The 15173-nt window shown below is 39.5% G+C and overlaps 1 protein-coding gene across 1 annotated transcript in view; it reads right to left on the bottom strand.

Annotated features, from left to right (window-relative positions):
* Positions 1-14664, bottom strand: part of SOGA3 (SOGA family member 3) — an 86150-nt gene extending 71486 nt beyond the window's left edge. Inside the window, 7 exon segments of the mRNA XM_036767822.1 lie at positions 11252-11263; positions 11265-11411; positions 12687-12914; positions 13447-13862; positions 13865-13940; positions 13942-14234; positions 14343-14664. Of these exon segments, the coding sequence (XP_036623717.1) occupies positions 11252-11263; positions 11265-11411; positions 12687-12914; positions 13447-13862; positions 13865-13940; positions 13942-14234; positions 14343-14664 (1494 nt within the window).
* Between the last annotated feature and the right edge of the window lie 509 nt (positions 14665-15173).

Raw genomic sequence — 15173 nt, 5'->3', positions numbered from 1 at the left:
CTCCCTCTCTCCCCCTCCCTCTCCCTCTTTCTACCTCCCTCCCCCCCCTCCCCCCTTCCTCCTTCCCCACTGTGCCACCGCTTTCTCTTGGTTTTCATTGTACATGACTGACTACCTCTCAGTCCCTTTTGCTCCATGATTACTCACATTGCGCTACCTAATTTTGGGTGCTCCACAAGGCGCAGTCATAGGCCCTCCTCTCTTTTCTCTCTACAATTGTCTTGATGCATTACCTCAATTACACTGGGTTTAGTTATCCTTTCTATACAGGTGACTACAGATCTATATCTACCTATATCTTGCCTAAGTCTCTCTCGAGGTAGCACAGTGGATAGTGAGCTGGGCTTGGAGTCAGGAAGACTCATATTCTAGAGTTCAAATATGGCCTCAGACTCTTCCTAGCTGTGTGACCCTGGGCAAATCACTTAACTCTGTTTGCCTCAATTTCCTCATCTGTAAAATGAACTGGAGAACAAAATGGCAAACCAGTATCTTTGACAAGAAAATGCCAAATGGGGTCACAAAGAGTCAGGCATGACTTCAAAATGACAGAACAACAGGTCCCTATGCTCAGCTTCAGCCCTATGTCACCAATTGCTTCTTAGACATTTCAAACTGTATGTCCCAGAAACATCTCAAACTAAACAAGGCCAAAGCAGAATATACTCTTTCCACCTAAAGCCAAACCACTTCTTGCAAACTGTTCTCTTCCAACCTCCCAGGTTCATAATTTCAGCATTATCCTAGATTCTTCACCCCACATATAAGATCAGTTGCCAAATCTTGCCTTTTCTCCCTACACACAAAATTTTTTCCATCTGACCCCTCCCTGCCTCCATTCATGTAGGCACTACCTTAGTTCAGGCACTCATCACCTCTTGCTTAGATTACTTCAATGGTTCCTAATTGGACTCCCTGCCCTATGCCTCCCTTCAATCTAGTACATTCTCCGCACTGCTGAAGAAAAGATTTTTAAGTGTAGATCCAACTACATCATTTCCCTACTCAATGCACTCCAGTGGCTTCTGATTTCTTCTTCAGTAAAATATAAACTCTGTTTAATATTAAAGCCTTTTACCACCTGGCCTCAATAAAGCTTTGCATCCTCATTGGACATTACTACCCCTCATGTACTGTGCAAGCTGGCCAAAATAATCTTTTCTCCTCTCTTCACATACCACACTCCATCTCTCCTCTCCGTGTCTTTGCACTGGTGGTCCCCTGTTCCTAGAACATACTCATTCTTTACTTCCACTTTATGGAATCCTCCTCTTTCTTTAAGGTGTACCTTAAATATCATGATCTAGTAACACAAAACTTTTCCTGATCCCCAAATGCTAGTACTCTCGCTCACAAACTACTTTGAATTTAACTACTTCATATTCATTTATATTTATTCAGTATTTACTTATAAGTGTATTTGTCTCCCTATTAGAATATGATCTCCTTTAAAAGTAATGATTGTTTCATTCATTGTCTTTGTATTCCCTAGTAACTAGCTGGGATAAAGGAACTTGGGATGTGTACTTATCTTGATGAAGAAATGGAGTGGAGCGGTATGGTAAATAACTCCAAATATTTAGAGTTGTTACTGAAGAGTCAAGCTTATTCTTATTGCTCCAGAGAGTAGAACAAAAGCATGGCACACAGTAGGTATTTAATTGTTCATTGATTGATTTACTGAATGAATGGAACCATAGTGAAATGGTGCTTATAATGGTAGCTAGTAATGAACTTGATGTACTATTCCTTTCTGGTTTACTCCACTTAACAGATTGATTCCCAAAACACCATTAGACCTCTGATTAAATAGGAATTGACCTGGGAAAATCATGTTCACACAGTAACAACAGTTCTTCACAGTCATTTTCAAAAATGATGGAAGGATAAAATGCTTCAGTCATCACTCACTACTCAAAATGATTATCTGGCTTCCTTTTAACACCTAATGAATTTGTATTCTCTTTCAATGGTTATAGCAACCCTGAATGAACGTAGCTCATGTGTGTCATACTAGACTTAGAATCCTGACAGAAACTGTCAATTAAATGTGACAATGTGACAGAAACTGCCATTTAAATTGTGCATATCTCAAATTCCTACAGTGCAACAAAAAGGTAGTAAGAAGCAGCCTGCTTTACTAGATCCCTTAAATTCTTAAAGTATAAAATCATTCAACCTTACAGTTGTAAGGGACTTTAGAATTAACCTAGTCCAATCTCCTAGTTTCTATTCTGTGACAGCTCATTCTTTAGGTGAGATAATGTGTGTAAAGGGCTATGAAAGTGATAAGGTCCTACACCAGTATATACGAATTATCATTTTCGATATCTAATTATTTACTCACAAGATGCAATCTGCCTTCCTCTAACATCTTTCCTTTGACTTTGTTCTCGTGGCTGGAGCAATAAGAATAAATCTGCTTCTCCACAAACAGCCCTTTAAATATTTGGAGATATTTACCATACTCCCTCCCCCCAACACATTCCTTCAAGATAAATGTACATCCCAAGTTCCTTCAACTATTCCTCATGTGACAAGAAGACTTCACTATCGTTGCTGCCCTTCTTCAAATATGTTCTAGTTTACTAACGTATTTTTTAAAATATGGTGCCTGGAACTGAACATAATATTTGAGATTTGGTCTGGCATGTCAAATATAAATGGGACCACTAGCATTCTTTCTCTGGACCTTGTACTTCTATTAACATGGGCTAACATAGTGATGTTTGCCAAACATAATGTTATATTAATATATATATATATCTATATATATATATATATATATATATATATATATATATATTAAGCTTGTAGTCAAATACTGCTCCTCCCTAAACCTTTCTCATAAAAACTGTTATCAAGATCCCTTGTTGTATAAATGGGCATTAAAAAAAGAAGTCATATTTGCATTTATTCCATCAAAATTTTTCTGGTGGTTTCAGTGTAGAATGTGAAGATCATTTTGATCTTGCTTCCCATCATATATGTCATTTCCTGTTGTAAAGACAGTGTGTTTTGTATGTTGTATTCCTCCATCATATTGTAAGATCCTCAAGGACAGGGACTATCTTATTTGTATCCTCAGCTCCTAGAACAGTGCTTGGTACATACATAGTAGGCACTTAATAAATGTTTATTTTATTGGATTGTATTGGAAACACAACTCAGCTTAACTACACAGTGATTGGGGGATGGTAGGCATTTACTGGTGATATAATTAAACTTACAATAATTATCAAATGGAGAATGTGTTTGCCTGGTTACTGGTTACAGATTTAGGAAAATTCATACATTGCATTTATATAGAATTTTCTTCAGCAAAGTCAGGGTGTTTAATCAATACTATCCCTTCTTGGCCCAAGATTTTATAATTAGCTAGTGTTCCTCAGAAAAGCAATATTACCTCCCTCCTAAAGTATATGGCCTTACTTAGTCTTAAAGAGAACATTTAAAGGTCAAGAATTAAATTGAGTTTTTTAAGCTCAAAATCTTACTTTTGGATTAAGTGCTCAAGGTACAGATCTTTAGTGTGTAAATGGGGAGCACCACAATACTGTGACTGTAAATGTGAGGCACACCCTTAATAATGGTCCTGGGAACTGCAGGCATCACTCTGCAGGCAATCACATTATCTCTGTAACCTCTACCTTTTATCAAGATGCTCTGGAATTCATAAAAATTAAAGAAGATATATTAATTGAAAATATCAGTTGCCATTAGGCTTTGCAATAGCAATATCTAATGAACTAAATTTAAAGGTGTACTTTGATAATCTTTAATATTATATCAAATTTGATCAGAATTAGACAACTCCTATGAAATCCACTGTGGGACAAACGGACAAATGTGAAATGTTCTATGGTTGATTTGAACAAAGACTTCATTTCATTTGGTCAATAAAGGATGCCTTACCTTTTCATTCTAACAAAACTCTAATGGATTTTTGCAAATCATATTTTTAAACAATCTCTTCCTTATCAGTGGAGTATAACCCGGGAGCTATATTCACAATTGTGATTTAATAAATAATTGATGAATGATACAGCATGAGGCAATATTTTATAAAAGATAAGAATAAAAGAAAATATTCCATATCCTATGAAAATTGCTTAAAGTAAAAGAAGATAAATTGGCACAAATTCCTACACTTTTGAAAAAAAAAATCAGAGGGCATTGTCCCAGTGGTATGATTTTTCAAATTGAAATTTAGATAAACCACCAAAGCTTTTAGGAAAATGATCCTCACAGCTGCAGTTTAATTCTACCTTGAAAAAGACAGAATGTTCCAAACTGATAAATCCACCACCACAGTGGTGAATGTCATTTGATGAAGCTTTTTCAAAATCTATCTATGAAAATGTATCCGCGATGAGCAGGGAAGCAGTGCATTTATCGACATACCAACATGTCATTTGTTCATTATTCACTTGAACAAATCGTAAATTGAGCTTTCTAATTATTTTCACTGTTATTCAAGAGTCTTGGCCAACGAGATGGTATGAAATCTTACTTTGTCAAGCACAGAAAAACAACGGCAGCTAATTCATTAAAACATTTACTACTGTGTTTAATTGGCTATGATAATGAAAACAAATTGCGTAAACAATTGATTTAGTCAGAAGATTAATAAGGCATAGTTGGAGTTTTTTTGTCGTAAAGGCTTGAATCTCCACGAGAACAAATAATAGAACTTTTCCCCTTTCCAAAGTTAAGTAAGCGGGTAAAGAAAGGAGAAATTAAGGAAAGGAGCTAAATGACAGGCCAAAATGTCATTCATCCTTTGAATAAAAGTTTTTTCCTAACCATGAGCAGATGCATCTGAAACAGCAATAAAATAATAGCAGTGATGTCAGACACATCATCTTACTTTCTCTAAAATACATTCGAGTATAAAATTCTGAAAAGATAAAATAAGTTGCAGTACGGGCAATACTTTCTGTCATATACTAATGAGTTTGGCTAACCATCCATTTATACTTATTCCAAAAACCAAATGAATATTGAAAGCTATTGAACTAGTTCAAGTACATGTAGCAATCATCCTTTTTCTTCATTTTCTCCTTTTTTCATTTTTTCTTCCATTTCTCTCCATAAACATTTATTGAGAAAAAAATGTAGAAGTTATCATATCAGGTATCATAGTAGTAGAGGGGGCAACTAGGTGGCAAAGTGGATAGGGTAAACTCATCTTCCTGAGTCAAAATCTGACCTCAGATACTTTCTAGCCATGTGACCCTGGGCAAGTCACTTAACCTTGTTTTGCCTCAGTTTTCTCATATGTAAAATGAGCTGGAGAAGGAAATTGCAAACCACTCCAGTATCTTTGCCAAGAGAACCCCAGACTGAAACCACAGAACAACAACAACAGCAACAGTAGGAGGGGGACATGAGAGGAAAGGGGAGGGAAATTGGTATTGAAAGAATGATTCAAAAGAAATAGAAGTTGTAGTCTTCAAATTCCTTGAGAGATATTCCTAAGAGAACAAAATGAAGATGTCCAGTGGGTTGGTTAGAACCTCTATGGATATGTTATTATTAGGCCCATTTTACAGGTGAGGAAACTGAGATTAATTGACTTTTCTTGGTCATACAACAGAGAGACTGCAAGCCCAGGGCTTTGTCCACTACACTATAATATCCAAGATAAGAAGTTATGGAGAGGTTGTAACCTTCATCAATCAATTTCATCAAAGATCAAAATGAAATCTTAATTATCTGATATTGAACAATGAAAATATATTGCAGAAAAATTATATAATCAAAGGATTCTAGGAGTTTCAAGAGCTCTGACTTGGTCCCAGGAGACCTTCTGCTCCAGAGGGTCCACACTCAGGAAGCCGGCCTCATTCTACAATGGAAGGTTTTAAAACAGGAGAGCAATATAGTCAAAGCAGTGTCTAAGGCAAATTGGTCTGGCCATCATCTGGATGGATTGAAACGTCAAGAAGGTCTAGGGTCAAGCAGATGAAGTTCTGTTAAATTAAGTTGTGTGGAGTGTTAAGGGTTTTAGACTCGGATTGTGGCAAGAAAATATTGGCTAGTATGCCGGTATTGTTGCAGAAGGTGGGAAGTAGTCCAGCCATTTGGGAAAGGGATTTGGAATGAGGCCCAGAAAGTTTCCAAACTGTATATACCATTTGATCCACATACACCACCACTAGGCCTATATTCCCCACAGAAAATCAAAGAAACAGGAAAAGGATTTATATGTACAATAATATTTATAGAAGTTATTCTTCCTGTAGTCAAAATTGGACACTAAGGAAGCATACTCTTAGTGACCAAAAGCTAAACAAATTGTAGTATTTGAATATAATGGAATATTATCGTACCATAATAAGTGATGAAATGGATAATTTTGGAGGAAACTGGGAAGACTTTTATTTATTGATACAGAGTGAAGTGAGAATAATTTATACAGTAACAGTTACCTACCTATATAAATAATTATATGCAGTTATATAATAACACTGTATAGAGAAACAACTTGACTATATAACTAATCAGTGCAGTGACAGACCACAGGTCCAAAGAATGAAGATAAAGTGAACCATTCACCTCAACTGGCAATGAACTTAAAATGCAGAAAATGACACAGTTTTAAACATGACTAATGTGAAAATTTGTTTTGTCAAACTATATAGATACACATTGAGGGATTTATTTTTTTTAATTTGCTTAATAGAGTAGTGGGAAGGACAGATTAATTTTAAAAATGCTTGTTATCTGAAAAACAAAAACAATTATGAATACTAACACCAGTTTATTTTTTTTAAGATGCCCATATCTATGTTCTCTATTGAAATAAAAAATAAAACTACTAAGAAAAATGTTCTGCCATCCCTTGAAAAACAAAACAATTTCAAAGAAATACATGTTCATAGGCAGTGTTTTCACTAACTTATCACTTCACTGATAGAATTTAGAAAAAGTATGCAATATAGAATCTAATACCATTAGGTGGGGGGGGGGGGTGCTTTAGTTTATTTGAGGGGGAAAAAGTCATTATTAGACATACATTTATTAAATAATTTTGTCTGTAATACAGGGCGAGTACTAGGGATGTAGCCTTGACCTGTTATCAGACCACATATAAAACCTAGTCTCTCTTTCAAGTTTCAAATACAAATTATTTTTTAAAAATACATTTCAATAGAAAAGACCTAGCTGGCAGAGATACAAAAGATGTCTCAAGATGGATGCTGCCATATGAAGCTAGAATGGTTAAGAGCCCTCTAGAGCAAGAAATGGGAAAAGCTGAGGAAAATAATCCTCACAAGACTGACAGGTGACAATGGAAAAGGTGAAGACTCTGAAAAGGAAGGAGTTCTTTTGGAGAGGTGTAGTAGTGGGGGGGGGGGAGAGAGAGAGGAGGGGAGAGAGAGAGAAAGAGAGAGAGAGAGAGAGAGAGAGAGAGAGAGAGAGGAGAGAGAGAGAGAGAGAGAGAGAGAGAGAGAGAGAGAAGATAGCATACACAAATACTTTATCTTAGCAATCTAAAAGCTAGTTGCTTTTGCCAGATTGCTATCTTGTTAACCACCTGAATCTCCCTAAACATTATGATAACTGAATGACTATGCCACTATTATTTTCTATGTTATTCTTCTGTTTTCTCTCTCTTATAGATCTTTTTGTGTACAGTGTTTCCTTGGTGAGAAGGAATGCTAACTAACTAGTAGAAATGATTTGTAATCTGGAGTTCACAGGCCTCAAAGTTCACTAAGAGTTCCCACAGGCTTTCAGTTGGATGAACATTGGCTAGCTATCTTCCTGGGAGTGTATAGTTTCACTGAAATAAAAACTGAATTACTGTAGAACAACTTGCTGTCTTATAGATACTTTCCACCCCCCTCATTTCCCTTGCTCCCAGTTCCCAAAGTAGGAGACAGGCAGATATGTGTTATCTGGTGCATGCAGGAACTGAGGTATAAGGTTGCTCTGGGAGCAACTGGTCAATATCCCTGAAGCCAGTTAAACCCTAAGCACCACAGCTTCCAGTCTCTAGCAGATGGCTCATTGGTCTCTGTTGTGTTGTGCAAACATCTGCACATCTATTACAGCAGCCAGAGATTGGAAGCTAGAGGTTGGCTTTTCACTGTTCTATTGTAGTTTATATTTCATGACAGTATGAAATTAGCTTCTTCTACTCCATAGTGGAATATTAGAGTTGGTTCTTCTTTCCTCAATTAGTGGTTTATCTCGAGGTTAAGATTCACCAAGGACTTGCAATATGATGCTATTTTACTACCAAGGAAACTGATGGCTAACTGAAGTTATCTAAAGTCAAACAGGTAAGAATTAGGATTAGAATTCATAGTATTTAGACAACCCAAGGCTGTTTCCAGCCTAATCCCCCTGCTATACAACCCCAAGCTTATGCTTATGTAGGACTTTAAATTCTGCAAAGTACGCTATGAGAAAGTTAATATAAGTTTTATTACTCTGAAACTCAGAAAACTTAAGTGGTCATACGGCTAGTGTCAGAGTCAAGATTCAAGTTTTCATAATCTGACTCCAAAATCAACATACTTTCCACTATACTGTTGTCTTTCTTAGCTTGCCTCAGGTCTTCTGGTCTATGTCTCACCCCCCCACCCAATTTCTAGTTCCCTTCATTCCTACCCCCTAAAGTGTATTCTGCTTCCCTGTGTACAAGTTTTTAATTTGACTTGGTACGGATCATAAAACTACTATATCTTCTTGAAACTATAGCTGATTCCAACATGTGTCTAAATATTGTCCCTGTTCCCACCACTGTTCTGAATACAATCAGAGTGTTTAAAACAGAAGACTCCGGAAGAAATCCTGCCAAGATTTAAAAAAACCCAACGACACTTTTCCCCAACATTGGATTTAGAAAATTCAAATCAATCTCTCACTCTCTCTCCCCCCTCTCCCTCTCTCTTTCTTCTTTGCAATGGAAGCATCTACTTTTTATCTAGTGGACACTGAAAATTACTTCCTGCCAGTTGCTGGTTATTCCCTCTCCACCCTCAAGAGAACAACAACAAAAAAACCTTTGTCCCGAAACTTCTTTAATTCCCATCTGACTCTTATTTCCATGACACCAAAAGCAGTCTATGTAAATGACTTGATTTTTAATTTTCATCTTAGTAAACAATTTGATTCTTCAGTTTTATTCATATGTTTGGCATAGTTTGGCAGAGTATAGCCATGGCCTAAACAGAATACTTAAAATGGAGTCTGAACAGGAAATAGAAATCATCAGGTTGGTTTTCTGCACTAGCTTTTTAAATGGCTTCCTATTTTGATTTTTCTTGGAAATCAAATCACACATAAGTAGATAATCAATACTGTATTAATATGACCCACACTTAAATTTCATCGTACCATTGGGACCCAAACTGGCTTTTGTCCATGCTGCTGTTATTTCTCATTTCTTTACTTTTTAAATAGTATATGACATGTACCGGTAAATTTTCTCTTGCATTTATTAAAATTGGTTTTTCAATATTTGAACATCACCAAAATGCCTATTACCTCATTGCTTTGGTTAACAACTGCAAAGTCATTGCAGAAATCATTTTTTAAGGAAAAAAAGCTAAAAGAAAAGAAACACCACTATATTGCTAACATGAAAATTAACAAGCAGAAGCATCAGTAACAGAATCTCATGTCACTTATTCCTTTCCACTCTCCCAAAACCCATTTGCTATAAAGAGCTTCAAAATGTTTTCGAAATGTATCATCCCACGTACCAGTCACCCCAGTGGTAGACTTGGCAAAACGATTTAGAGACATGAAGCACAGTGCAGTCAAGTAATTCTTCTTAGGTTACAATGTACAAACCAGTAGGAAGTAAGGGAAAGAATCTAGGTCTTTTGGATCCAGTGGTCTCCATTAAGATTCTCCTGAGAATTTCACATTCAGGTACTTGAAATCACTAGGAAAGCCACAAGAACATATGCCATCTACCAAGGCAGTAAGCACAGGCTGTACTATGTGTCCTCAGGCAATTTTCAAGATAAAGTAGTGATGTACATCAAGTAATAAGGTAATTAAACAGTAATTTCTTGACATCCATTTTTCTAGAATCTAGATCCAGATGCCCTATTCTTGATACCAAAAGTCTAAATCTTCCCATTTCCCATTGTACAACCGTTCATTCATTCATCTATCTATCCTTCTTGACACATTGTATTTTGTTAGAGAGTGTTGGTGAAATTACTGTTATTAAATATTTTCCAGATAACAGAGGGGCAAAGTGTTCTGTAATGGTTGATATGCCAAATCAATGTACAGGGCCAATACTAGAACCTTCTCAACTAATTCTTTGTAATTAACCAATCAGTAATCATTTATTAATTTCCTACTATGTACTAAGTACTATGGACACAAATACTACGAATGAAATAATTTTAACTTTTAAGATTTTAACCATGTCTTACTTATCTTATTATCACCCCCAGCACCAAGCACAGGATGTAAGTAAACACTTTTAAATATTTGTTGAATGAACAAATGAATGAACCCTAGCATAATCTGGAAAGAGAACTAGTCTTGGAACCTGGAGTAGGTTTCAAATGCCAATGCAAACGCTTTTTACCTGTGTAACCATGGACAAGTCCCTGAAACTCTCAGAGCTTCTGTTTACTCATCTGTAAAATGGGTATGATAATAGTGATAACTACTAATAATCATGCTTTAAGGTTAGAAAAGTGTATTTTACAAGAAATATTGAATTTATATAATGTATCAGGTGCTACCTACCTTACAGGGTTGTTGTGAAAAGTACTTTGCAAGCTCCAAAGGACCAAATAAATGTGAATTATAATAATATTACTCTTAGTCTTCTATGTAGGTTTTAATAATAATCATAGCTAATATTTATATACACCAGGCACTATGCTAAGCACTTTACCATTATTATCTCATTTGATCTTCAAAACAGTCCTGGGAGGTTAAGTGCTACTATTATACCCATTTTACAGATGGGGCAAACAGAGGTTAAGTAACTTGCCCAGGATCACACAAGCTAGAAAGTTCTGAGGTCTGTTTTGAACTCAGGTCTTCCTGATTCTGGGCACAGGGCTCTATCCACTGAGATACCTAGAGAGTTGTAGCCTGTTTGATGACCATTCCATAAATGACCGAATCCCACAAAGGCAACAACTCTTAATTACAGGTTTCATGGAGAAAATAATATTCAACAACAAAATAGTATTCAAATAAAATTAAGGCTTTTTAAGAGCTAAAAGTAAAATAACGAAAATAATTCTACACTGACCTCTTTCATTTTTTTCCAGTTCATTCTGTAAAGCCTGTTTTGCAATTTCAACTTCTATAAGCTGTTGCCTCAACGTCTCATTTTCATCTTCTGTTGTGGTACGTTTTTCTTCTACATTTTCCAATTCATGGTGAAGTCTGACTGAAACATCCTTTGCAACCTAAATTAAATTACATTTTCAAAATCACTAAAAATAATTATATTATGATTAGAACTGACTAAATGTTGCAGCAAATAGGAAAAAAAAAACTTCCAATACTTGATTTTAGTTTTCAGTACTAAGTTTTTATGATGAAATCTTTCTTTACACTTCCTGGGGGGGAAAAAGGCAAACATTCTTGGTTAGTAAGTTTCAATTGTCCTTGGAAATTTGACTTGGATTTCAGTAGTAGGGCAGAACAACTGAATATTCAAATACATTTAAAAATGCCTCCCTTGAACTTCCTTCAAAATAAGAATAAATTAACTATATTTCATTTTTATATTTTATGCAGTTGCCAAACAAGTGCCTCCCCCCACATCATAGAAACCAATCTAATAGGTGATTATTGACTATGACAACACATTTGTGGTTGAATTTCACTCAGATTCCAAAATGAGGGGAGAAATATTACTGTTAACTGATATCACCTGTTTGACAATTTTCAACATTTCAGTGATGAGATTTTCTCCCTTGGGAGAAGTTTTGAAAAACAGGTCATTTCAGCTGAAGTTCAAGATTAACCCAATGACTTCATTTCTCTCCACTTCTTCAGCTCTTTGGGAAGCAGCAAATGGACTGCATTTGGTTTTGAGATGGCGCGAGAGGAGCGTAAAAGGGAAGATATGGGGAAGTTGGGGGAGAGGGAGAAGTTGGGACTATCTCAGAGCTGGAAGGAACATTAGAGATCATCTAGTCCAGCTTCCACAGTTTACATGTGAAAAAAATGAAGGCAAAAAATTTTGCCTAAGGTCACAAAGCTAGTGAGAGACTGATCCTGTACAAGAACTCAGATCTCCTCATTCCTAGTTTCAGAATTTCTCTGTATTCTGTCTTTCAATATGGCATTCCCACTGAAGAGGTTCCTATTCCTTTAATCCTGGGCATCCAACATCCTAAGAAAGTGCATATGCTGAACAGCTCAGATAGAGGAGATCTACATTAAGTCTTGCCATGGCCTCTCTTTGCCAATCTCTAGGGATTGGCAAGGCACCTCTTCCCCCCTGAATGTGTCTGTTTTTATCTAGAGGACACTACAAAGACTTCTATCGGATGGCAGCAAACCCCATATCTGGAGCTAATTCTTGATTCCTCTTTTGTGCCTCATTACCTTGGCTGCATACTCCGCCCAACCTCTACCCTCTGCAGAGCCCTGCCCATCCACCCCAACTTCCTTTAAATGCCCCACCCACTAGGCTCTCCAAAGGTTCCGGGCTACCCAGTCTCATTCTGCACAAACCTTGAGATCTTCTCCATGCTTCTCAGTAGCTCCCCATCAATTTCCCCAGTCTGCGCATAGCGGAGTCTCTTGCGTTCTGCTTTGCGGAGGCGGTACTGCAGAATTCGGCAGTTTTTGTTGGCTCTTTCCAACTCGTGGCGCATTTCCTGCAGCTGACAGGCATCCTCCTCAAAGAAAACTGTCCCTCATCTCATCCATTCGGTCCTCAGTTCATCAATTTCGTTCTGAAGAGAGGAAAGGGAGGGTGTGGGAGTAGGAAATGGGGAAAGCAAAAGAGACTGAGTCTACATTAACTTCCCCCTTAAAACCCCACCCTGTAACAACTCATCCCCAGTATATAGTAGTAAGAAAGGAGTTTCAGGGAAAAGGGGAAAGGTAGTAAATTAGGCCCTCCCTGGTCTTCTTTCTTCCTCTGGCTTTCTTTTCCAGAAAATATGGGAGAAATCAGGACCATGAAAAGAATTAAAGGCCCCAAAGTGGATTCTCCATACAATCTAACATTATAAACCCATGCTCTATCATTTCCTCTCAAAAGAAACACTTTGGAACTAGGAAAATGCCTAGTAGGATTATAGGCAATAAAGGGAGGAACTGGCCTTTATATTTGGAATTTGCTTTGCCCTTTCCTCCCTGGATGTCCTTCCTTTCAGGTCCAGGCTGCATAACGGGTTAGAAGCATCTCTCCCCTAACCCGACACAACCCTATTTCTTTCATCAGGCCCACACCCTTCCTCTCCCACTTCTCCACACCCTCACCTTGAGGGTTTCGTTCTCCTCTCGCAGCTTCTCCATTTCCTCTTGCATCTCTTCTTGTTCCTGTAGCTGCTGCTGCTGCTGCTGCTGCGGTGGTGAGGGCGGAGCAGTAGCCTGCATCCCCCCGCTGCTTGGGCTGCCCCCTGCCCCCTGCTGTAGGCCCTCTGCTGCAGCCGCCATTGGGGAGGGGGAAGGGAAGGAAAGAGGCTCCGAGGCGGCTGTGGCGACTGGGGAGCTGCTAGTGCTGTTGCTGCTGCTCTTGGTTTGCATTTGAGCTGCTGCCGCCGCCGCTGCCGCCGCCCGCTCCTTCTTGAGATGAAACTGGATGAGCTCAGACTGCAGACATCCCTCTTTCCAGTAGCCGCCACCGCCCGCAGCAACAACGTTCCCGGGGTTTCTACTGGTGGGGACCGGGGTTTGCCAGCAGAAGAGGAGGATGGTGAAGAGGAGGCCACCTCTCCTCCGGCGCTTCCACCCCTCTGTGGGCGTGCGCCCGGCTTTACCTCGCCAGCTTCTGGGCGGCGGCGGCTGCAGAGCGCCCCCCTCCCTTTCCCCAGAGCCTCCTCCTGCTCCTGCTCCTCCCCCTCCCCCTCCCCCTCCTCCTAGCTGAGCCTTCTCCGCTGGTTTGGGGGTCGCGGCTTCCCCATCGCGAGGCGGCTCCTCAGTGGGACAGGGTCTCTTGTTCCCCACCGCGGTTGGGGTACCGGCTGGGGATGCTTCAGCACCACCTCCTGTTTGGACAGCTCCCAGCGGGACGCCTTTGAGCGTAGCAGGCGGTGGCTGCTTTTCCCCTGCCCCGCCCCCTCCTTCCCCTCCTCCTCCTCCTCCTCCTCCTCCTCCTCCTCCTCCTCCTCCGCTGCCGCCGCCGCCGCCGCCACCACCACCACCACCGCCGCCGCCGCCGCCGCCGCCTCCCCGGATGCCAGCGGGAGTTACTAGGCGACTGCTATTGGATTTCGATCCCTGTTGCTGCTGCTGCTGCTGAAGCTGCTGCTGCCGGGCGGAGTTGAGCTTGGTGCCCACCCCCACCGGGGACCTGGCGGCAGTGGCTGTTTGTCGAACCGCACTGTCCCGGGGTCTGGCCGGTGACTGAGCCCTCTGCTGCTTTCTGCTGCTGCCCTCAGGATGAAGGCGAGGCTCCGCGGTGGCTGCAGCAGCAGCAGCCGCAGCTGCAGCAGCAGAAGCAGCTGGGGCAGTGCCCCCGACAGGTATCTGATTCATGGCCGGCCGCGGATGGTTTATCTAGACTCACACTCCCCAAAGGGATTGAACGACTTTGACCACTCGGTGATCCTTCTGCTTAATGTTTGCCATCGCCGAGTCCCTTATCTTTAAAGCTGAAAGAGAAATAGGAAACAAACATGCTTGTCTTGATTGTTACAGGGCAAAGGGGTACTCTCCCTTTGGAGAGATCACTAAGTGAAAAATGATGATGCTTGGGAGGTACTTAACACAAATGTGCTTTTCTCCTAATGGAGGAAAATGCCAAGCTTCTACTTCCGAGAATAGTCTTGGTAGATGGCAACTCAGCTTTCATTTTAGGGATGTACTGTCATTTCTTCATACTAATATTAAGACTCAGAAACCTAGGTAGGGTTCTGTTTTGGATGCTATGGTTGTATTCAACATAATTAGACATAAATAATGTGGAAAACTGCATGTGATTATGTAGTGAGAGACTTGAGTTTGAAGGAGCAAGGGCAGGAGAAGGAGGAGAAAAGAGAAAGAAT

This window comes from Trichosurus vulpecula, chromosome 7, assembly GCF_011100635.1.
Source record: "Trichosurus vulpecula isolate mTriVul1 chromosome 7, mTriVul1.pri, whole genome shotgun sequence".
Taxonomy (NCBI): domain Eukaryota; kingdom Metazoa; phylum Chordata; class Mammalia; order Diprotodontia; family Phalangeridae; genus Trichosurus; species Trichosurus vulpecula.
The sequence above is the reverse complement of the archived record's forward strand: the minus strand, read 5'-3'. Positions and strand labels throughout refer to the sequence as shown.